Source organism: Triturus cristatus, chromosome 5_2 (genome assembly GCF_964204655.1).
Source record: "Triturus cristatus chromosome 5_2, aTriCri1.1, whole genome shotgun sequence".
Lineage (NCBI taxonomy): Eukaryota > Metazoa > Chordata > Amphibia > Caudata > Salamandridae > Triturus > Triturus cristatus.
In genome coordinates, this window is record NC_140588.1 from 772,652,166 (window position 1) to 772,677,536 (window position 25,371).

The 25,371-nt window shown below is 40.8% G+C and overlaps 1 protein-coding gene across 5 annotated transcripts in view; it reads right to left on the reverse strand.

Moving 5' to 3' along the window:
* KLHL13 (kelch like family member 13) overlaps positions 1 to 25,371 on the reverse strand; it is a 448,657-nt gene that overhangs the window by 85,400 nt on the left and 337,886 nt on the right. For all 5 annotated transcript variants that reach the window (XM_085607880.1, XM_085607879.1, XM_085607881.1 and 2 more), the window contains exons 4-5: positions 13,601 to 13,797; positions 9,332 to 10,127 (exon numbers count right to left, since the gene is read on the reverse strand). In XM_085607880.1, the coding sequence (XP_085464006.1) occupies positions 9,332 to 10,127; positions 13,601 to 13,797 (993 nt within the window). The remainder of the gene's footprint in view (positions 1 to 9,331; positions 10,128 to 13,600; positions 13,798 to 25,371) is intronic.

A 25,371-nucleotide genomic window follows, 5' to 3' on the forward strand; every position in this document is an offset into this window, starting at 1 on the left:
TTTAAGAATCATGAGATCTTTATATTCTCTATGAACATATGTCCAATGATCATATATCTTTTACGTTAAATTAGCTTGATTTAATGTGAGCCTGAGTAAAAACGTGAAAGTCCTTTGACTGCTCGTTAGAAAATTGCTCAATATAACCAATAACTTGAAACAGTGTTTTCTTTCCTTAGTCCTCATGTACTGTACAAGATACTCTGATAAATTTTTCGTTACAATCCTGAATAGCTGAAAGGGAAACTGCCCTCGAATTCCCATATGTGCCTTTGCTAAAGGAGCATCGTTTCGATGTTTCACTTATTGGATTGCTTAAGGACTGTGTAATTGTCCCGCCTATTTCTTCTTTATGTCGCCTGACACTCATCCTGTACGCACAGACTAATGAATTGAGTGATCTAATCAGATAAGGTGACTCCAGGAGGTGTCACCCCGTGGAACTTTAAGAATATAATAACGCCCGATTGAATGGACGGGGGCTCTGAGCTGGTTGACAGTTGCTTGTTGGTGCAAGCACACATGCTGATTGATGGTGATGGATGAGTTGCCGCTTATACTATAACGAAGATTTGTGGAACTTTCTTGGTAATTTTGAACTCGCCTGATGTAGACTCATCGGGTTTCCCTTTCGAACTGACACATATGCCGTATGTGACCTGGTGGTCTCTTCCTCACTGGGAGACTGCCTGAACTGGCATATTTCATGTCCATTCTTGATCTCTTGAGCTTTGGTATATCTATTTAGAATTTGCCCGAATTATCTTATGATCTGATGCAAAATTACTGATGCATTTGTTTTACCTTAACCTTTGATAAACTATACTAACATGTCCATATCAACTCAGCTATCATGATCATTTCTATCCAAGTGAGTGTGCATTCTTAATCTGGGTTTATCAATGATCAGGAAAGATCATATTGGAGAGATCTCAGAGCATCAAATACTAATTGCTTTAACAGAGCAGCTCTTCAAGTGTAAGATTTTGGCTTGCCTATGTTTCTTCAGGAGATTTGGGCTTGCTGTGATAATCCGTTACCTTTATAGCATTGTTTTAAGAGCAATTTACACAAATTTAATTTCTAGTTTGCAGCTCAGTTATCCAATTCCTGGTCCTCACTGGATGACTGTTGGGACCCTTATATCGAACACCTCTCGGCACAAAACAAGGTCCATTGGAGGACCAAGAGAGTAGTATAAAATACTGGACAGGAGAGAAAGAAAGAAAATTTGTTTTGTGGGCCCAGTAACGCTACAGCAGTGTTCTTACTTGAATATTCCCTGCGTAACAAGGATTGCCTATTGATGTCTGGGCGATACAAACTGCGCTGTGTCAGAAATAGAACACTTAAGTCTTCTGAAATCATTAATTTTAAGAATCCTTCTCATAACATTCATTTTCGATTTTACTGTGCTCAGTTCTTAAAGTTATACGCACTGCTAATGGAAACTGTACTGTAAGCTTTTCACTATGCGTATAAACAATGCACCACACTGCAAAGTACTTGTGAAATGAGAGGCTTGTAGCAGTATTGGCATGAAAGCATGCATGTTTGGGTGCCGGAAGTAAATATTAAATTAAAGGCGAATAAGGGGGATGCGGAACACAGGAGTTTAGGACAGGCAGCAAGACACACACACACAGGTGAGCCTGGAAAAGAGGGCTGGGTGAGGAGACAGCGATATTCAAGCAAATGTAAACATGAGGGGAAGAAAACGAGAAGCCAATTGGTGGGCAAGGAAACAGTGGCTGGACCCAGCAGGGGAATGCCATGACCAGGGAAACTGAAGTGAACAAAGGACAAGCAGTAAGTCACACCGAGGTGTGAGGCAGGAAAAGACAGAACGGAAAGACCAATTTGAATTGGGGGAAAAGGGCAGTCACAGGGGCACAAGAGGCAGTGCACAACACTGAAGGAGCCGAAGGCAAAGAGAGAGCAACAGGGGGTTAGGTGGGATAGCAGAAGCACAAAATGGACACAGCTGGAAAAAAAGCATACATGCTAGTGGAGTGTTTAGTCTAAATGAAAAAAAATAGCCCCCAAAAATGTAGCTGTGGAAGAACACATGCTCCAGGACAGGGACAAACGCGAGGATGGAAGATCATGGCAGCTGACCAATGAGAAGAAAACAAATCAAAGTGAAAATTAAGCCAACTAATGGTAAGTATTAGGGAAGGCTCTAAGCTCACTGTAAGTTAATAATATGTTACAAAGAGACAGCACATGCACTGTCTAGGCAAGACGCAAAAACATAGGGGGCTCCACTTAGTTCTGCATCCTCTCTGCAGGTTCCCAGATCTGAACATCCACAGACACAGTTTAACACAATGCAAGAAGAAACTACACCCCCAGAGCTATGAAGGTGAATAACAAAAGTAAATAGCTGCAAAAGAATGGCCGTTCTTGGAACATTGAATGAAGGCTACCTATTTTATCAACCAACTTCCTCTCAGAAGAAGGTCCAAACGTAAAAGCAAAAAGCATTTTTAGGTCTCGCCTGGCGTTAGCAGCGCGCATGCGCTGCCCACGACATGCGAGGGCTTCTTGGAATCAATATGGTTCCAGAAGTCGTGTCTCCGCTCCGCCCATAACTTTGATTGGCATGCGTCGTTTGTCGTCAGTCATTATGCCAAACAGAGTTCATTGATTGGACCAGAGGGCTTTTAGTCCCTCCTGGTTGCCACCCAGTCCTCTTCAGGCCCCGCCCACCGGGATTGGATGTTTTACTGGCAGCGTGAGACGGTGGGTTTAATATTTACTTTCGGCACTTTTTTCTTTACTATTGCATGCGTCTTGCGTGTCTTCAGGCGCGGTGTCTTGCGTGTGTAATGCATTTTCTTTATTATACGCTATCTTGTTAGTATACGCTAGTGGCGAGGTGTCTTGCGTATGGGCAGCATTTTGTTACTTGCTTACTGTTTAACTGATTTTTTTTTTGATCGTGAAACGGTGGGTTTAACGGCTTGATTTTCAAGCTCAATTTTTTCTTGTGTGTTAAGCACTTCATAAAGTGCCTGTGTCCTAAAGCAGTCTTCCTTGTGTACTTTTCTCCCTATGCACTTGTGTTGCTCTTTGTTGCCTAAGTGCGTCTTCCTGCCTGTTGCTCTCCCTCGTGCTTCTTCCCATCACCTTTCCACACATTCCGTGTTGTTTCCCTTAACCCCCATTTTGATTCTCCATATCTGTGTTCGTTTCACCTACAGTCCTACTCTCCTCTGTGTTGCTTACGCCCACCCTCCCCGCGTTGTGTCCACTTTCCCAGTCTTCCTTCGTGTTGCTTCTAAGGTCCCCTGTTGCTTGTGTCCAGATTCCCCGCGCTTGCTTTGAATAAAAACAAAAACATTTGCGCGGTTTATTTTTCTTTACACAACTTGGATCGGTAACCAAAAAGAAAGGAAAAACAAGCATTGAAAATGCAACAGGCCTCGCCTTTGATTAAGTTAAAGCCATTTGCTTTGCTAATGATATTGCATAGCAAAGCAAATGGCTAACTTAATGAAAGGCGAGAACTATTGCATTTTTAATGCTTGTTGTTATCTTTCAATAGATAATTGACCACATTCCAGTAATATTTACTCTACATGTAACACAAAGCCATATCGGCATAATTCTTCCACTCCATTTTCTGTCTGAAAGTGAATATTCAAATATCTTTATGTACTAATCTTGGACACCAGGCATCGTTCTTAACTAAGCGCATCAACATTGAGGTTCTTGCCTATCATTATGGCTGGAAGGCATTTTATTTCCCAGATTATACGCACTTGCATAAATGATCATCCAGGAAGAGTACATGCTTTTTATCAGAACTCTTTCTAGATTCTCACCACTCATGCATTTAGGTTTTCTCTTACTTGCAATGTCGATGTATGCCATAAACTATACATGCATAACAATGTCAAAAATAGCAATAGCAATGTTGATGTACGCTATGACAACTGTACGCACAATAATTATTTCGGGGAAGAAAAGCTATGCCGATGAACGCTATAACAACTGTACGTACAATAATGTGAATGTTGGTAAAAATGATATCAATGACCGGCATGTTTTAGGCGCACGCAGTAGCAAGCACTTATCACTGCTGTCGAATTCACCCGAGATGACCTCCCCATCAACACCGAGTCAGAGCTATGTAGTCAGACGGACCCTGTGACCCAAACCCAGGCCCATCAATTGATAGGTCACAGATGGGGTTACAGTCAGCACGAAGACAAACGTGCAACCAGGCAAAAGCCTGATTGATCCCACAGAAAAGCAGCTACACCACAAACGGGTCAGAGGAAATTGGCACCCAAATAAAAACACATTTGGCCAAAAGCTCACGTTCCTAAAATACCACAAAGATAAATGACACAAATAGTTAGGAACAGTCAGCCAATCAGGACAGCACGCACACCACACGTATTGATCACACGCTCCGTATGCTGGATATCTGGACACACACACACTGGCCCACACTAGCTTTCCCCGAGTTAGAGAGCAATCTCTGTGCCGGTTATCAGATGGTTGCACTTATAATTTTTGACTAGGCCTGGACCCACATACTATACAAGAATGTGTAATCGATGTACTGTACTTAAATAAACTGTATAAAATGCTGGCCAAAACCTCTGTACATTGAGACCGTCTTCAGACGCTACTCTATTGATGCTCTCCCGGCCACAGTGTTTAATTAAACCAACTTGTTCCTGTTTAGCAAAATGCCTCTTTTCTTTTCATTTTTTCAAAGTAAATTCATATCCAAGAAACATTTGCAATTCTCAAGATTGGGGGAAAAGCAAGCTTTTCAGCAGCTATGCAGGAAATGCGCCTTTAGATACCAGGAAACAAAACTCTTTCAGTGTCCCTGCCAGAGAAAAGGTCCATGCGCCAAATGCATTGTCCAAATACACCCAAGCCTGAAATCCTAAACCCTAGGTATTTGATTTCACTTTCACCTACGCCCTACATGGTTGAATGACCAAGGTCTGTCCAGCTTGCATTCGTTGGGTATCGTAAAAACAAATCACCTCTCTCCTTGTGTACTTACAACCAAACTAGTATGCACACCCTGTCTGGAGTGTATGGCAGACCAAGATGCACACTCAAAACATGATTCAAAAGTCAACATCAGGAAGCGGCCCTAACGAACAGGACAATGACACAAGATACTCTACTCTTCCGTGGCAGGCAGAGGCAGAGCAGCTTGAAGAAAGATTTATAACCCATACAATACGAATTCACCCAAGGCAGACTGCATGTTATTCAATTATCTAGACAGTTTCCATTATATAGGTATGACCGAAGAGATTAATTATAACAAACATTTTTCAGAGACCTTGCTGCCTGAGAATTGCCATTAGGCAGCCTTTGCATACAGGTTCCTAATGTATTTGCTACGGCCTACATTTTATTGACCAAGAAAGGATGAGTTATGGAGTACAATGATTCAAACCTGCATACTGCAAAGGTATTGCTGCAACGGGATAATTAAACCAGTAATATCTACCTGTGTAAAACTGAGATTTTTGGTCCCCATGTTTCATAATCAGGGAGAAACAAGATCAATGTTCTAATTAAGGCATAAAGTGATGTGGCAGATTGCGACACCGTTAATGTTCCAGATCAAGGTTTATAAAGAAGCAGCACTCTTAGTTTGGATGTTTATATACAATAATGTTGATAGGGTAATAAGCAACCCTGTAAGATAAAAAAAGGATGGCATAATTTAACCAAAATATTTCCCCAAGCACAGAAAGAGCCTCTATGGCAGTAACTCAGCACATCATTAAAAAAATCCTAAGCAAAGTTCAAGCTGAAGTTGGGTCATATGACTGATAAACGAAATGTCGGGTTTTCTAAAATGGAGAGGCCCTTTCTGTAATCTTTCTGAACCTATGAAGGGCTTCTGCCTATAAAATTATGGTAACTTTAGGGTAGACAACTGAGTGGGAACGGGCTTATAATGGCTGATATAAGACTTCTGCTCCAACAATACAATTTTTGTCATTCTGTTTCTCCCTTTTCAATTTACAATATTGTATCCTTAGAGCACGTCTGCCTCAGGCTAAACCGGTCATAAAAGATACTCAATCTCGCTATAGGCCCTCACCTGCGACTCAGGCCTGTAACTCTGGTTCAGGGCTGTTAACAACCAGTATAGCACATGCCAGCGGGCTATGAGATTATATTACATTTCCTAAACTGTAAATTCAGGTATTGGTGTCCAACACACGGAAGCTGTTCATGTGAGATGCAGGTTTAGAAAACAAAACCTTAAATAAATGAAGAATTACTGTGCAATCTCATAAGCTGCTTTAGAAACAAAATAAGAATGCACTGAACGCAGCATCCAACTTCCAAAAAGGCTGGGAAACACAATACTTAATTATCAGATACCAACAACCACAAACTGTTCCACACTTCCTTTCTCTCTTTGAGACCAGGTGACAGCGACATGTAGTAGACGTGTCTGCATGTAATTATTATCCTTATAACACCAAATCTCGAGCTCCAAATTTATAACTGAAGCTTAAACCCAAGAGGTTTACTTACTAACAATAATTCATATTTGCTGTGAAACCGCACGGTCTCGGGACATACACTTTGGAAAGAATTTGCACATAACATTTCTAAACAGGCCTGCCTTATGCAGATGCATTAGAAATGTCAAAGCACATCTGCAAGAGTTTAAAGCAGGACAATACTATAAAGTTCTCTTAAATATTCAACGAAATGAATCAATGTTTCATAATGAACGCAATGTGACAATTCCTGGCATCAAAACAGGACTGTAAGCCCGAATTGCCTAACGAAAATACGGAAGAGTTTGCTTTAATTTAAAATCAGTAGGAAAATAAAATACTAACTGCTCATAACATGTTTTTTGCACAATTCTTTGCTAATGACACCAGCCACACAAAGCAATTAAATGATCATAAAACAGCACCAACTTTTTATGATCAGAAAATGTACTCTGCCTGTACAAACTCACAAGAGATCATAAAATCAGCAGTTTCAAAAATACTCATTTTTTGAAAGAGGCGTTTGAAATCCGAATGGAAATTCGCACAGTGTGAAGGGGAAGCATTTTCAGCAATTGAGTACAAACAACGATTAGAAAGGAAAATCGGTGTTGTCGATTTGTTAGATGATTTGGCTTTTATCCAAACAAACCACTAAACTTTGTGCAAGGTCATGTCCTAGGTTTACAGTGGGTGGGGTGCGGATGCATGAATTTGCATCAATCAGTAAGCTGTGCAAATCAGGACAGATCTTTGAACCACTTCTGCCTCGAGGGCAGCACACTCATTTGTACCGGGTAGTTCTGCGGGAACAGGCTGGTACTCGAAAGGAAGTACTGTTTTTTTATTAATAATACAACCCGTCTCCTCGATACTGCTATAAACACGAATGTTCTATGTATGTACTCTTTCGATTGCGTATATAACAGGCAAGCAAAGCATGACCTTTCCCTCACGCTGAATATTTTAATACAGGCAAACTGCTTCTCTCAGACTGCCCACGCTGCAGGCAGGTTTTTTTTTAATGTTTTAAAATAATTGCACTGCATTTGAAATGCTTCCAAGATTTAAGTAAAAGGCTACATACACGGCCATGCAGAAACATGAAGTGCCCTGCAAGGTTAAATGCAAAAAAAGTTTGCCGCACTGCATATGCGGCTCCACAGTTTCCACTTTGGGCTATAACTTTGAGAGGACATCCCACATATCATTGCAAGCTTGCAATTGGCTTGAACAGCCCAAACTGTTCTGTAAATACTCTTAGGTTATTTAGAAAATAACAATTATTTCAATGAACGAATATGGTAATTAATGCGATTGAACAATCTCATATGGAAAGTTGAAAAAACATCCTTGCTGCGGTTGCCATAGATACTAGAAAATGCTTGAAGTGGCAGGACAACAAGTTTTATGTTTCTGCATAAATTAAATATCTACCAAGAAGATTAAAAAGTATCGGGAAAAACATATGCAATGTTTATTTGCCTTGCTGGCTAATTGCAGGGCAAGATGCGTATGCAAAAGCCTTCAAGCGACAAAAGAATCAGTGATTTAATGTCTGGCTCCTAAGCAGAGTCCAGGGTTTTGTGAGATGATGTTTTTCTACATTCTTGTTTCAAAAAGATGGAAGGACATTTAGCTGCTTCCCATTTTCAGCGACGGAGATTAATCCGCAGGAGAAGAATTGATGGAAATGTCTGACTGGTGCAAATGCTATCCTATCATACAGTTGGGTCCTGCTAACTTGAGGAATGCACATAAACGGTGCTTACGAATGTAGGTGTTACTGGCTCAGCCTTTAAGGCTTTCCAGGCTGTAAATCTACTGTACTGTGAAACCTCTTGCTGTCCAACTGTTGTCCTAATGCTAAATTTAGTATTTAGAAAAGGTAACATGTCATGCCTTAATGTCTGTACAAAGCACCAGCGTGTCTGCTTGAAATGAATTAAAATGAAATGCACCTGACTGCATTAAGGCTTGCTAATGCTAACGCCAAAACGCTTTTCTCGTTCGTCTTAATTTCCAACTTTGATGGCTTCTGCAGAAACATAAATAGCCCTTACAGACTATCTCCAGAAAATGTAGCCACCTACCATGTTTTTCTGATGGGAAATGCACATAAAAAGGAATGCACACGTGTAAAACTGGTTGAAGAAAGCATTTGATTTTTCTATTTTTCAGTGGCCTAATGTTTTAAAGCAGAAACAAAAAAAGAAAACAAGCGTTCAACAAGGGAAAACGTAAGTGGGTGTTCAATATATTTTCTAATCAACGTCACTAGTAGCCCTTTTGAAAATTTTGTCTTCGCTTTTTACAAACACCTAAACATGTCATGTTCTCGTTCGTTCTTTGGTCAAAGTATACTTAACAGTTGTTAAAGTTAAAGCAAAAATTGATCTGTACTCCTTGTGACCTTGGAATTTTATAAGGATAATTTGGTGGAGATTTAAAAACTTTCTGAACACAATAAGTCTGAGATATTAGAAGACCAACAGGATTAATGTCAACCGTGATTTCAGTGCAGTGTGAACTCATATTAGGTTTTGTTTTTCAAAAGTTTCTAACAAAGCAAAGGTTGCATACTTTCTAGAAATAGTTGATAAATGGGATTTAAAAAGCAAAGGGCCTTTTGGCAACACGTGCTATTTTATATAAAGAACAGTCACTATGTGTTTGCGTATGTCGCAGTCCATCAAGACTGAGGACTACATAGAATCACGGTAAGAAAACACTTCCAAGAAAATAAAATCAATTTTATTCAATACAAAAATGTATTATTCTATGTTTAAGAACACAACATTACGAAAGCTACAAACACTTACCCAATTCACCAGCTGCATTTCTTCCACCAACAGCATATAAATGTCCTTTAAGGGCACTCAGGTGAAAGAAGGTGCGCTTCTCATTCAATGATGCCACTTGCATCCACTTATTATATCTCGGATCAAACCTGAAGACTGTGTCCACCGCGGTTTTCCCTTTTGTATCATAGTTGCTCTGACCTCCTACCACATAAAGAAAGTTTCCAATAACGGCAATTCCATGCTGGTACCTCGGAGCATCCATAGGAGCTAAAGATTTCCATTCATGAGCTTTTTCATCGTACATGCGCAGTTCTTTGCTGACAACCAGCTGCTGCCTTAACACGCCACCCAATGTCACCAGATGAGTGCTATCTGAGCGAATGGCAGTTCTCTCAGACTGCATAACTGGCTGCATGAATGGCATCATTTGGTAATTGCTGGCTTCCAAAAGTAGATTTACACAGGTATTGTCAGTCCTCATGAAATCCACAGTTTGGACGTGATTAATAAGATCCTGTGGTGCCATCAGTGGAAATCTAATATTCTTCATTAATTTTGCAGCATATTCCATTCGAGTCTCCTCATACCGTAGCCAACGGCAAGCGGCCTTGAAGAGTTCAAGTTCTGTACAGTGCTTAAGGCTGTTGCTAGAAAGCACAAAGGCAAGACGATCAAAGGGTAACTTCACAAACTCCCCTGTACTTAACAAAGGAGGAAAGTTCTTCAGGATAAAGTTATTCACATATTTGTCCACTTCTGTCAGATTGTAGGTGTTAGCAATACGCCCAACCTCCACACAATTGTCTAAAGAAACCTAACGAAAACAAAATCATGAATTGTTAAATTAATCAGCATAATCTTGCAGTACAATTAAACTCTATAACAAATTTGGAGCCGTACCAATTAAATAAGGTTATTGACTTCACATATTCTTAATCTTGCTTGGTGCTCATTAAGATTTAGGAGATTAACAAATAAGAATACTTTAGAAAAAGGATTTGATTAAGTGTTATAGAATGTAAAACATATGTTACCAGCAACAATTTGGTCATGGGTCAGTCTAAATAACATCTTTAATGCTTAGTCAGGGGGCATACCAATTATATTCGACTAAAGATAGCAAGTCCTTGCTTAGTAATACCAGATGCAAACAAAGTTGTATATGCTGTGTCATATATATTCCCAGAAAATCCATAAAGATAAGTAAAAAAAGATAGCAAATCCACCTAGAATGACGAAATGTGCACTTCACTTTATAGCCAAGCAATTTGAATATATCAGCGCATTTATAGACCACCATCCATTAGAGATTTAGGCAAGTAAAAAGTCTGCCATTAACAAGGAATACACTTCATCGTAAATATTATGTAAAACTACATTGTATGTAGTTCTTATAATTTGTTCCCAAAGAATATCTATCTGACATAACACACAAATCAATATTTGTGTTACCTAAACATTCAAGGCCACACTGCTAGTATATTTTTGTGAGTTCCCGCTCTGTTCCACTACTTGCTAAAAAGAACCAATAGTTTATTTTCACTGGCAACCATTTAATATGAAAATCTGAGGTAAAATGCAGAAAGGCTGTGGCCACGACAGATATTTCAGATTCTGACTACTTTCCCTCCAATATGGAACATCAATAACATTAAGTTATATTTAGCTAATACATCGGAGTTTAAGTTTCTGAGACAATGGTATAGGATATATTGTTTAAGATCATGTTTTAAATTAGAATTGCTTAATTGGAGGGTTGCCCAAAAAATGCTTTAATAACGTTCAAGGTGCCTGCGAGAATCATTATGCTGTCTAAACCATACAGGTGGATACAAGTATATGTAACATTAGATGTCGGAAGCTGGAATCCAGCGATAAATATGCAAGCCTAGGGTACGTTCCAATGAATATATGTTCATACAAATTGCAGAATGTATGATTATCTATCACACAGATGTAGTGAATCTTTTGTACATCATGTACATGATTTAATTTCAGAATGGTGAACACAAGCCACCACATTGTTTTTCATTATGAAAAGAAACGAAATGTGGAAAATTCAGTAGATCCAGGTTTTAAAAAATAAATGCTTATTGTATGCAGTTGTTAAATTTGGCAGTTAGAGCAACAAGGAAACTGGGAATTTAAGACAAATAGTTATGCTCTCTCTAGCAGGTCTGCTGTTTAAGAGTATTACTTGGTATATCAATTATCTACCCAAAATAAAACAATGAAGGACAAGCTATGCTCAATTTCAGAATCAAAACACCTGGCATGTCAACGTGACAAACTCGCTAGTCATAAGAGGTGTCGTAACAAGGCCCAAGGATATCCTGGTACAAAGAGCAGTGCCATCAGAGTAATTAGTGTCCACGCCATTCTCTTGCCTTGTACAGAGCAGATGAAAGTAATTCCTTTTTTAGGTTGATTGCTCAAACGAAATTGTTGCACTGATGCTAAAGAACCATGACTACAGTATCAAGATGAGAAGTCCATCTGCAACTGAAAAACTGCTTAAATATTTAATTTTTTTCCTGGTGGTCTGACCCCAGAAAGAGCATCTTATTGCTTTACAAAACCTGGGTCGATACTCTAAATCTAAAGGACTCACATTTGGTAGTCTCGACTCTGCAAATGAGGGAACAACCCCTCCTAATGGTCCTGCTAATGCACTTATAGCGCAGGCCCGACCTGTATTACATAATGGGCTTTGCAGGCATTTCTTGCCCCTTCTGTAATAACAACGTGCCCCAGATGCAAAGAGAGAAAAGCACATGCCCTTCAAACCCCCATGGAACTTAATGCAATAAGGTCTAAGGATACTAAGGCACAGAAAAGCATTTTTGTTAACTTTAGGCACAAGGTTTATGTTCACCTAATGTAGTCAGAAACTCTATGGAATTTCTCTTTGGCGTTACCAAAGGCCTAATGAATTGTTAAATACGAATTGTGAAATTATTCACATCACTCACCTCGCTCAATTGACTACAGCGGTCTATTATAAGATATTTGAGTGTTGCACAGCAAAAGTAGTACACTCACAGTCCAAACACATGCAAATATTCCTATGTTAGTCTCAGAAAATGCCAAGAGCTCTTTGGGTAAAATTAAGGATTGAGTGTGCACATTGGAACAATAGGGGATAGACAGTAATGGGACTGCACACACCTCTCCCCCCCCCCCCGCCCACCCCAAAGAAGGTGCTGCACTAAAGATGATATCAGCATGCATTAAAGCCACTTACTACCAGCTCAAGGACTCGTTACAATCAAGATAGTTGGAAAGTTGAAAATGCTATGTGTGAACATAATTTGCTATGTCCCAGTGGAAATATCAAGAGTCTTTTAAACTTTTACGATCAATTCCTGTTTAACCTTTCACCAACCAATGTTTCATCAAACATAATGGACAGTGTGTGGACACGTTTTCAAATGATTAAAATGCTTGCAATGCTACACGTCATTTTCCATATTTGGCAGAAGGAGCTCAACACCCCAGTGAATATGAACTTCCTATTAAGATTGGATAGTGTCAATGAGACCAACATGATGAAAGATTTTAGAAAGGCCTCGACAGTCAAATTGTTCGGAATGAGGAGCCTGGAAAAGAATAACTGAAACCAGAGACCACCATTTAACCACAGACTTGATGTCTCACTAGTGCCAACCTGCTTTGCCATATGGAGAGGCTGCCTTACATTACAAGGAGAGCCTAAACTATAAAATCTTGTAGTGTTTAAATCTAAATAATGACTAAATGCTTGTGCTCCTGGGGGTACAAATCCTATGCAGATAACTTATTTCAAATATAAAAATGTTTTTGGTGCCCAACATGCATTCTTCTAGCAATGTCAAAACAGACCACATTGCTTTGTGAGTGTTGTAGCGTAAACATATTGGCCCTCAAATTATTTTATTTTATTTAGTTTCTCTTATCTACTTAAATCACTAGTTGTTTGTGCACTTGCAAACATATAAAATACATTGTTTGACTGGTTGTGTGTGCTTGCAAACATTTAAAATGCATGGAATTGTCCAGAATGCATTTAGAGTAAAATCCTTCACTACAAATAGATTTGTGGGTTAATAGATATTGTGTATGCATATTATCTTGATCCATTATGGGATACTAATTTGGAAGTTCAAGTCAGATGGTGAAGATATCAAAGGTTATAGAGAACTTTTATACTTCAAAAAGTATAATGAGCAGGTCCATCAAGATATTTTTGTATTCGAGGCCACTCAATGCAAGGCAGCAGAAAACAGAAAATGCTAAACCAGGTCTTACCCCAGATATGAGGAACACTTTACAGAAGTCCAGAACAGGCAAAATCTGTAAAAAGCTGGCTGCTTCTAAGGTATCCTGAAGGTTGTCCATATTGAGAGACAACTTAGCAGTATAAATGAAATCAATGATCTTCTTTAAGCCAATTTTGTTCACACCATGAAGTTTAATGCATAGCAGATCTTGCTCCTTCATGCCACCTGCACAAAACATGAATTGTGTTAATAAGTGAAGTACAAAGTAAAATGCCAAAACTGTGTACTGTAAACAAACATAATAGTAAGTTGTAAAGCAACTAAATGGCACATTTAAATAGGAATAACAATCACCAACTCACAGTTCCTCACACCAATCTTTTCGTAAATACTGAGAAATATCTGCAATCCAGGATAAAATACGAAAAACATTTTGGAACAAATATTTTGCACCACAAAAAGCAAATCAGCGAACATATCTAACTCAGAGGAAGCAGTAACTCTTGTTTAACTACAGATAAACTGAAAAAGCTGAAATTTCTCCTAAATTTTACAGTAAACTGTTTACCGATTGTGTCAACAAACTCGATACTATTTACACATAATCAATGACTCAGTAGTTCACAGTTATGTATTTACAATATTAATTTAATAAACAAGGTACTTACCTTTGGTAACACTGCTTTGAAGGGTACTTACCTTTAGAATATTCTCAGGCACCAGGCTAGATCCAGAGAGTTCTTCCAGCAACACTCTCTCACGCCTTTATATGGAGCACCATTTCTCCACTGTGATTCCAGACCACCCAAAGTGTGAAAATGGCAAAATACAAGTGCCAATCTGTTGCCTAGTTTCTTGTGCCGTTCTCCTTTGACAACTTTGGCCGTGGAACACAGAATAAACTATCTGGAACAGTGAGCGGATTCCTAATTCGTGAAGTTTTTAGAAGTTAAGAAGGCCCCTCCACAGAAAGGAGAGGGATGGGGTTGTGTGAAATCTGTGTTTAGATAGAGAATCCTCCAGAAAGTGTGTTACTAAAGTAAATAACGTATTCTTTTGACTAATACTTCAAACCACGGAATCCTTATCTCTAGAATAGCTACCATTGTAGTACCTCCCAAAGGTGGAGGGCTGGGTAGTAGACTTGGACCCAAACAAATCCTACAGAATTGAGCTAAGAGACCTTCCCACAAAGACTGTCTGTCAAGGCACAAGGCAATAGTCTTTAGTAAACATTAGCACCAATGTCCACGTTGCAACCTGGCAGATGTGTAGAACAGACACCCCTTTCCCCAAAGCCCTTGACCGTGGTTGAATGAGACAACAGGCCCTCAAGGAGCTGCTTCTTTGCCAGTGTCTAGCAGATTGCAATACCCAGGTCTAGTCACTTTGCATAGCCTTCCCTTTTTTGCCCAGAGAAACCCACAACAAGCTGATCATTTATACAATGGAGTTTTGTGTGGTTTATGTAAAAGCTCAGAGCACTCTCAGGGTCAGGTCAAGTGAACTTCTTTTCCTCTTAAGTAGAGAGGCAGAGCAAAAAAACACTGGCAGAGTAATGAACTGGCTAAATGTGGAATGAAGTCCCAACCTTCGGAAGGAAAGTCTTTTGCCCTCATTTCAGTCGATCCAGATAGAAGAAGCTGTAAAACCACTGTAATGGGAACTTCTGTAGTTCACTCATGCGATGTGCTGATTTAATAGCAATGACTATGTTGAGATCCCAATTAGCCAATACAAATAGTGTTTATCTAACACCAGTGTGGTTAACTCCCCAGCGAAAGTGTGTATTCCAACTCTGGAAGTGAAATAGGCAGAAGAACTGGTTCTTGTTTTTCACTGCCTACTGCAACTTAAGACTGACTGTCCAAAAGGGTCAAGGGAATGAATAGAAGCCCTCCATGGCATCCCCAAGTCAAGAGGTATTGCTAAAGATGCCCTTTGTTGTGTTAACTGCTCGTCTGCTCCCATTCAGCACATCCCTGCTAGGTGCTCAGCAGTTAGCACCCATTAGCCTTTCCTGGGCTTACAGGCAAGACACTGTCCACGGAGCCAGAGTTAACTCTCCCAGCCAAAGATGTATACATCAGCACTGGAGTGGTGATGACCTCATAACTGGTTTTAAGCCAGTTCTGGCACAAGCAGCCTAAAGTAAAATTCTACAAATCTACTTTTCTGCTTAAGATATCAAAATTCTGACTTCAACATTAAGTCAGATTTTAAAAAACGTAACAATTAATAACAGACTAATATTTTTAGGCCTTTCATAAGTGGAAGTTGAAAATCAAGATTTTAATCCCATGTAGGACTATTTAGGGAGAAACTTAGCCAAGCCTAACAAGCTTTTGGTTTATCTTTCACTGTCAGGGTAAACTAACTCCATTATGTAGTGTGCCGTATTTTTATATTTGAGCGCCCTGCCCAGCAGGGTTACAAGGCACACTTTAGGGTGACTTAACATAAAAACAGAGTTTTCTATATGGCAAAGGCGTTTTCCCCTGCCATGAGACACTGCTTAAACTACATTTTAGCTAGAGCACAGTGGTGCACCTAGCAGATATATATATATATTTGCCATGTATTTGGGTTGGTTTAAAACACTGTAGCCCACATGTGCCGTTCAACTTCCATGCCATTGATGCACTTAAGGCACCATTTACAATGGACTTATAGGGAAGTTAAGTAAAATAAAAAGGCCAATAGGGAGCTCCAGTATACAGCATATGTTTAAAAGGGGACCCACAGGCACTTTCCTACTGTTTAACAATGGTAAGCTCAGAATCTTAAAGCCAGCAACATTTTGATCATAAAAAAATGGGGTGCCCATGAATACAGATTTGCTACAAGCACCTTAGAGAAAATTCTAAAGCTCAGAAATGTTGACACCGCGTGTTGTTGATGGTGCCTAGCAGTTCTAGCCAGGACATGCCCCATTGATCTAAGACGATTTGCACTTCCTCAGGAGAAAGGTGCCATTCATGATCTGTCAGTCGACACCAGCCCAGTTCATCTGCTCCAGCATTTAGGTACCTTCAGAGGCAGGGCGCCTTCCAGCAGAGGATCCAGGATTCCTCTCAGCCCTGCTTGTTGCAGAACCAAATGGTTGTTGTGTTGCCCTTGAGGACCTACAACCACCTCCATTCTGATGAATGGGTGGAATATTTAAGGGCTGCACATAGATCACCCAAAGCTCCAGAAGACTAATACAGAGGTAGTTCGCCCCAGACAGCAGAAGTCTCTGATATCCTCATCTCCTAGAGGGTTCCCCCAACGGAGCAGTTGTGCATCTGTCACCACCACTGGTCAGATTGACATCTACTAGCCACCAATGGTGATCCTGCACCATCACCTTTCAGATTTGAATGGAGTAGGAAATGTAGCTTGGATGTTGGGACTCCTAGGATCTGAGGATTCCCTACAGACCCAGCATGTGCCCTGTGGCGTTTAGGACAATAAGGAATAGACAAGGTCAGGAGGCCAAGAACCCTAAGATACCATCCTTAACGAAATCCAGGACTGATCCCAAAACATTTGGATCATATCCTGACTATCTCTGACTTGCTGCAGCAGGCAAAAGGCTTTGAGCACCACTATGTCAAGAGTTGCCCAGATGCATGGAATGCTCCGTGAGAGACTCCGCAACATCACCTTCAGCAACCACTATTCGAGTTATGGGAATATCCGTATACCACCGCCAACACTTTGGTGAACACCCAAGAGATCAAGGTAAGGTCGAAAGGGAGAAAAGTAAATTGAAAGTATTCCTGGCCTACACTGAACTATAAGTAGAGCCTGTGGGACTGCAGGACAGGTATATGTAAATATGTATCCTGCACATATAGGGACGGAATACACTCCCCTGCATCCAGAGCCGACAGGATCAGTCGGAGGGAGTATTTTGAACACATTATTCCTCAGACAGGCATTCAACCAGGCAGAGGAACAAAATAGGCATGAAACTGCAGTCCTTCAGAGCAAGAAAGTAACACAAATACTATAATATTACCTTTTTGGAGTCTGGTAACCACGCAATTGCACATTATACAACAGAATGGAGAATGTGGAGTAGAGAGGAGAGGGTGTAGCCCCTTTGAACATTCTGAAGAACCAATTATCTAAAATGATGAATCTCCAGCAGGGTAGAAAATGACATTCTGTATCTCACTGGATAAAAATTAACCTGGGAGGCAAACTAAAGCAGATTGGCAGCCGCCGTGGCAGGGCAGGAAGAATTTCAGGGCACGGAAAGAAAGGAACTTACGTCAGCATGTAGAAGTGGCACTTATATGAGGCTCAGCTTCATCACTTCTGTGTTAGTATGGAGTCACCACAGAATTAGACAGTGGTACCCATAGACGCACTGGAGCATTGCTAAAGGAATTCACCTGATCTCGTCAGATGCCTGAGAATATCATGAAGGTGAGGAATCAGCAGTTAGAACTTTCTAGCAGAAATTAGTCCACAAAAACTAGTTTTAGAATAAAATGTTTAAATGGCATGATGGATTCTCGACATCCTTGCTCAGTCCATGGGTATGTCTATTAAATTACGGTGAGCTTGTGCCATTCAACATACTTTGAGAGAAACATGCTATTAGATGTACTCTAAATATTAGAGTCAAAAGTAACAAAAATCTGTGACTTAATTACCATCAACCTAGCATTCTCACCTTATTCCTCATTACATTGCCTCCACTGCAATCTGCATTGAACAGAGACAACACATTCAACCGCCTGAAAAATAGGATGAGTATGGGTAGCCCTTATAACAAAAACCTACTGCACACCTGCAATGCCTTGCTCAATCACATGAATGAAACATTCCTCTCCTCCCTTGAAGCAGATATCACCTCCCTTGAAAATTATTAAACTTCCAAACACACCACTGTCCTCCTTCCCCTCCCCCCACCTAAAGTAGGGTGAACCGCTGCCCCACACTGTAGCGGGCAAAAGAAAAAATGTGAACGAACAATGGCAGATCAATGTATGGAAAGGGCTGGGTGAAAGCTAAGTGTATCATACATATCTAAGTAAAATCAATATGTCTTGGTTAATGCCAGACCTAAAATAAATAAACACATCGAAGAGACAGATTTTTCATTTTATTATTTTAATGGCGGAAGAAGGGAGATGGTGCTCAGATGTTGGCTGCTCTATCACCTACAACAGTATTGTACTGTTTAGAAACATTAAAGCTGAACTGTAATTTTCTAAATGGTAAATCAGTATGGATTTGTGTTCTCAGATGCATCAGTGGTACATTTTAACATTCAAGTTCAAGTGCATTAGACTAGCACTAGAATGCCTCAATACTAAGGATACTTACATATTGCTGTCATATTTCCATAATAACAGAAAAATAAATAATTATTGCAACCTCAAAATGCAAATTCTTTTTCAACATACTTTACTTTTCAAGAAGTGGTGCCTTTCTCAGTTTCATGTCCTTTGCGTACCGCCTCTGCCATTTAGCAGGATCACAGAAACAAGATTTTTGCAAGCCACAATATAATTGATAAAATAAGTGTCAATTTGAAAATATATACTCAACCTTCAAGCAATAAAAGCTCAGCACCGAGGCAGCTAATATGTTCTATGTGTGTCTTCAAAATCTTTATTGTTTTATAAACAATACTAATTCATTAAGATCACAAGGCTGGTTCAGATAATTAGGCCCTCACAAAAGCATCACCAGCAGGCATACTTTTGGGGTAAGATCATCATGTTTAAACTACACTAATCAAATATAAGGTTATTTCCAAATTGTAACACATTGGGTTGTGGTATCGGTTTTCATCTTCATGTATGTAAGTAAAAGGAACCTCACTCAAATATGTTTTCCTCTAGTTCTAGACCAATGTGACTGTGTTCTTGACATCACTGCTGTCCTAAATCTGGGACCACCATAGTTTAAAGGAGGGGTTCACCACCAGTGAAATCAATTTGAAAGCTGGTGTAGTTCTATACCAATAAAATAAGTGCACTATATGTAAAGATCATTGTCAACTTTACACAAATGGACAGCAAGAGGTCAAGATTCCAATAGTTGGTAAATGCTAGTTATGGAGTAAATTCAAGCCAGCACCGACTTCCACAAGGCCAGTAGCTTGTCACGTGATGACCAAATATGCTACATCTTCCCAGTTGATTACAGTCCCTCCATCAGGTTGTGCGAATGGTTCTTATTTCCCCATGCTGACAAATCAAATGCTACCTTTAACAAAGGTTATATGAGGTATTTCTGTAGTTAATATATGCCCAATACTTGGGCACACAATCAGAGATACTTCATCAGGTACTGTGTGAAGTGGTTTTGTTCAATTCACTTATTGCTTTTTTCATGTATGAATAACTTTATACCGATACACAGAGCTTCACTGCTTCATAAAGTAATGATAGGGCTCTTCTGGATAGATATTTAGTTTACAGAGCCTGGTTGTAGGCAAGACAGGAGTTAAAGTAGAGCATGGGTGTCAAGAAGATGGTGTTTTCAGCTCAAGACTGAGGCTGGACAGTCTCAGGTGATAGGTCGAGAAGGACAGCTTATGTTTGCACTCAAAGTCTTTTGAAAAGTGAGCATTTGTAATGGTGTGGTACTTCGATGGAACATCCTTGTGGTGTCAGAATTGTGGATTTTACTCAAAAGACAGTTATGGTCATATGGATGATTTTATAAATTAGGCAACATGACCCGATTAGGATGGGCGGTGTTATATAAGCCAGTGGAGTTGAGTTTGGGAGGAAGACATTTGAGGATCAAATGGGCCTTTGTCATGTGTGACTCTAAACAAATTAACTAACTTAGTTTTTGCTAGCACTAGTAAAACTCAAAAAAGCCGCAATCTTACTACAAATGTTCTGGACAAGAAGCCAGGAGGGAACAGTTTGCCACTGGCATTTTTCTAAACTGGTGGTGAACACATTTATTATTAGTTACAGTTTATAAGACGGTGGAGGAAGTGGGTACCTCAGGAGAGATCTGGCAGATAAGTGCGCTAATGCCATACTAGGGATGGTTTACATTATTTGAAACAATTTCCAGCCTATCTCCTTGATCTATGTAGAAACATCCCGGCAAATGTTAGGTAAAAAATAGTAGCAATTCAATGGATAGATTTATATATAAATAAGATACCACTCTAGGCTCCATATCTGGGTGCATAAACAGGAATACTTGTTTTTTGTACCTGTAAATATGAATCCTCCAGTTAAAAAAAGTGTGAAACCCACTGATACTGCTCATTTATGTAATTTCTTCTGCAAATTTCACCCGTCATGCTATGTACTGTACTGCGTGAGAGTACTTGCTCGAAAGATGGGTCCATAATGAATAACTATACAAGTTGCTTGTTGGTCATGGCAGACTCTCCTAAGTCCTTCTACTAAAGATCGTATCATAGGTATCCAGAAAAAGGATGCCAGTTTTGTAAATAGTCTACAATAGCCTTCAAATAAACTTCTATAGCTGTGTAAACTAGGCCTGTAAGGTTAAGAGGCATTTAATAAAATCTTGTGCTGTTGCCTGAAGAGGATCAATTCCTATTGTAACAGTAGTTAGCCAAACGTTTCTACTTTACTACATCGGATGTTCCTACAGTTGGATATTACACTTCTTTAAAAATAACCACACACCAGCGAGAGGATGCTTTAAATAAACAAATTCTAGGTTTCAATGTGACAAGTCATCAGACTCTCCGACTATAGTTGGAATTACATGATTTCCTACCAGTTGGCATATCAAGGCTGCCTGATCTGGTGACTTGCTGAATGGATATAATAAAATTTCCAGTAGAAAGAAGAACCATAGTTGACACACCAACAGCAAATGTCTCTGAGCAATCAAACCACAGAGCATTATCCAGTGACTGGGGCAGTGGGAATCTGGAGGTATAACATTGGTATTATCTGATGTCGCAAACAGATATGATAGGTCCCCCACTTGTGAAAGGATTTGTTAAGATGTAATTAATGTGCAATTACGATTTATGTTCAATAAGTCTGTGGAATCATTGTACACCCCTGGGCAGATGCTCTGCAGGAACATAAATGTGATGCCATAGCCCAGTCTTTTGAACTAATCCGGATAGCTGAAGAGGATATGTTCCTTCTAATTTTCATGTGTAAAACATTGTTGCCACCTTGTCATGCATGTTAAGACTTATTTAGCATAATAACATTTGAAACACTTTGAAGGTTTGCGGCACTGCCTTAATCTTCTACAGGCTGGTATGTTTTTGGGCTTCGTTCAGCACCACTTGTCCTATAGTATCAAGTTGGTCAAGTAAACCCTCCCCGACCCAATCCCATATAGAATGCATCTGCTGAAATGGTAACATGTGCCCAAGAGTCTGCAAAAGGACTTGCGCAATAAAATAATAGGCTTTGTCTACCTCTGGTGTCTGTGCTGTACTCTGGCAACAGCTCCTAAGCCCCAACTGCCTCTACGCTTTGGCTCGCTAAACACTGTTGCAGAGGATCCACTTGGTATTCGTTATGCCATCAGATATAAAAGTTTTATCAGATTCCTCACTGTCAGAGCTGGTGATAAATGATAAAGAACAATTAATTTCAGAAATTCCATTTGTCACTCCCTCTGCTCTTGAGTAAGCTTTTGCTGCAACTGAGACGAAGGTTGATCCTAAAATGTTTTAATCTGTGATAGCTGTAGAAACGATTTTTTCACATCAGCGGAGAACCCAAGATTTTGCACCAAAAAATGCAGCAGTTACACCTGTGTGAGCCCTTTTCTTAGCAAGGCTGTCAAAGGTTACTAGGTCTCAACTACAACAATTTAACATGGTTTACTACTGGTGCTTAGTCTGCAACATTTATGTACTCCACTGGATGACTATGTACTCCTGTTTAGTAGGTCACTCTAGGCGTAATAAGATCTTTAAGTACTGGGGAATATTGGGAATGTTAGTCTATGAAAGTGGTTTGCAAAGCTCATGGAAGCTACCAAACACACCACAGGTCTCAGAGATGCACTCCAAAAGTTGAAGTACTGATCTTTGGATTCAAGTTATACAGTATTTTAATTTCAATGGTTTTATAATTAGCTTTTGATAAGGTTTCAAACACACATTAAATTGATTTCAATACATCTGCTACAAAACCTTGCTGGAATTCATGAATGAATGCAGATCCATATTTCAAGTCTCTTTTAGGCTGCAGCACAAATAGTCTAATTAAATGGGCTCTTGGACAGCTATTTTAAATTTACTCTCGAGTAGAGGAGTTAAGGACCTTGTCTTCAATTAGTTTTTCCAATTCTCTGATGTGGAGTGCCAACCAGTTCTCAGCACTAGAAAATAGTGTAACACTTTCTCAGTCCTGTTTAGTGTCTCAATCACGAAAGCATATTTCTACTCTTCTGCCTGCACTGCTTTTAAGAAGACCTCAGATAAGAGGATTTGGCATTAAGGCATGTAGTAGTATGTGTATCCAAACACACATTTTCTGTCAAAAACCTAAATACTAATTCCATGCTTCATTTTTTCCCCTTCCAGCTACTAAAGGTAATTTGTTTGTATTTTTACAGAGCCTATGTTCAAAATCAATCGTCAATGAAGTAGAAGCCTACTTGTGAGGTCATTCATGTTGTAGGAGTTTGAGACACTTCAAGTTCATACCTCCTTTGTAATTATAATCTAATTTCAAGGTTGGTTTTGTTGACAGTAGAGCTCTTTTCTGAGTTGTCTTCAGTATGGAGTCAACTCCTTCCATGATCGATACTCATTTGGAATTCCACCTCTGGTGGCAAAGTCAACTCCTGTGGAAGGACTGGTATTTGTTCAAGGCTGATGGTGCTGAACAGGTTTGCTTTGCACACGGCTTTCGTGAAGACTATTGTGGGTGGGCAGTGCTGGCTTCGGCAGAAAATCTGCAGAAACTTTTAAATAATGCCTCTGCTTCTTGAGAATCCAATTGGCTTCAACCCTCTTTGGCCATATCAATTATCATAGATATTCTGCCCACAACCTCTTGATGCTCCTTAAGTGTCTCCATCAAATTGGGGGCGGAGCTTGCCTGGCCTAAAGATGGTCCTGATTAAGCGAGCGCCGTAAGCCGCCACAGCAATCTGGCAATTTATCCGCTGAAATGATACCTGAATCTCGCTCGAAGAACTGGGCAAACTGAGCCATGTAGACGGTGCCCTGAAAGCTGGCAAAACGAAGACGATTGACCCAGACGTTCCATAGAAGGTGGACCAGACGCTACACTCCTTCGTTGCGAGCAAAGTCGCGGCCTGTGAGGGCGGCGCCTTCTGCTGGGACACGACTGCGCGATCTCCCGGCCCTCGTGAATCTCGGCTCAAGGAACCGGCTGGGACCACAACTGGGCCCCAGCCTGGCTGCACTCATTCTGGGCGAGGATGAGGAGCCTGCGGCTGCAACTGAGGACTCGTTGATGCCACGGTGGCTAGTAGCGGATGAGGCCTGAGCTGAAGCACGAGGCGGGTCCCTGGTGTGCGGCCTAATCGGCTGTGGCTTGCTGCGGCAACCAGACAGTGAGTAAATAAAGCGTAAATCCGGTATTTGTAAAGAGCAAACTACTCACCCTTATGGGTCTCAAGGCGCTGGGGGCCATTGTGGAAATTAAGTGAGCTATTGCCCAGAGTCACATGGTGCTGAGCTGATCTGCCGCTGGAGCAGGGGATCGAACCATAGGCCCTGTGTGCCGTAGTTAGCTGCCCTGGCCGCTGCACCACACTTCTCCACCCCCGTGCTGGAAACCTGTGCAAGACTCTGGGGGTGTGAAGGGAAGATTCTGATCCTCGGCCCGCCTGACGCTACTGAATTGATTGCCGGGTGCGCGTGGCCCCTTCCCTCCCGGCAGATCCGATACCGCACTGGGCTAAGAACTTGATTGCGCTGGGACCCTGGATGGGTTTACCATGGAGGCTTGCTCACTAGATGAGACAGCTGTGTTGTCTACCTGCCCCATGAGTGGGACACTGCACTGTATGTCGTGAGGCCCTGTCTGACTCCCTTCATGAGGCGCGTGGTCAGCACAAGAAGGCACTTGTATTCACTGGTGCACTAGCTGGGATTGGAGAAAGCGTAGGCCCTGCACCATTTGCGACGACACAGTGTCGAGCCAAAACAGGGAAACCGGACAAGACACAGCCTAAGCTGAGCTTTGAGCAGCGAAAGTCCAGACATAGGGAGGATGCCACGGAATCTGCTGCGTCGGAGTCTGACACATAATCTGAAGACACCATCGGTGACATTAAAACGATGCTTGCGTCCATGCAGAAAGGCCTGTCAGCGATTGATGCAAAAATAGATACCTTGTCCTACAGAACGGACCGCATATCTGAGAGGGTTGATAAACATGCGGAACGTCTCGACATGGCAGAACGCAGAATCAGCGAAACTGAGGAGGCTCAAACTGCCTAACAGCGCACAGAAACAGATGGAAAAGATTCTGGTCACTCTGCAGGACAGAGCTGATGATTTGGAGGCCAGGTCTAGGCGCAGCAAGCTGCGCATTATTGGCCTTCCTGAGTCCACTGCAACAGGCAACATGGAGGTCTTTATTGAAAAATCACTCACTACTTTGCTTGGTGCTGCTACTTTCTCCTCCATGTTTGTCGTTGAGCGAGCGCACCGCACACTGGGCCCCACGCCTCCCCCAGGTGCCCCTCCGCGGCCTGTCATAGCGAAACTGCTGAACAATAGAGACAGGGATGCGGCACTGAGGAAGGCGTGAGAACTGGGTAATTTACAGCACAAGGGCTCTTCTCTCTCCTTGTTCCTGGACTTCACACTCAAGGTCCACGAGGCTAGGAAGCAAT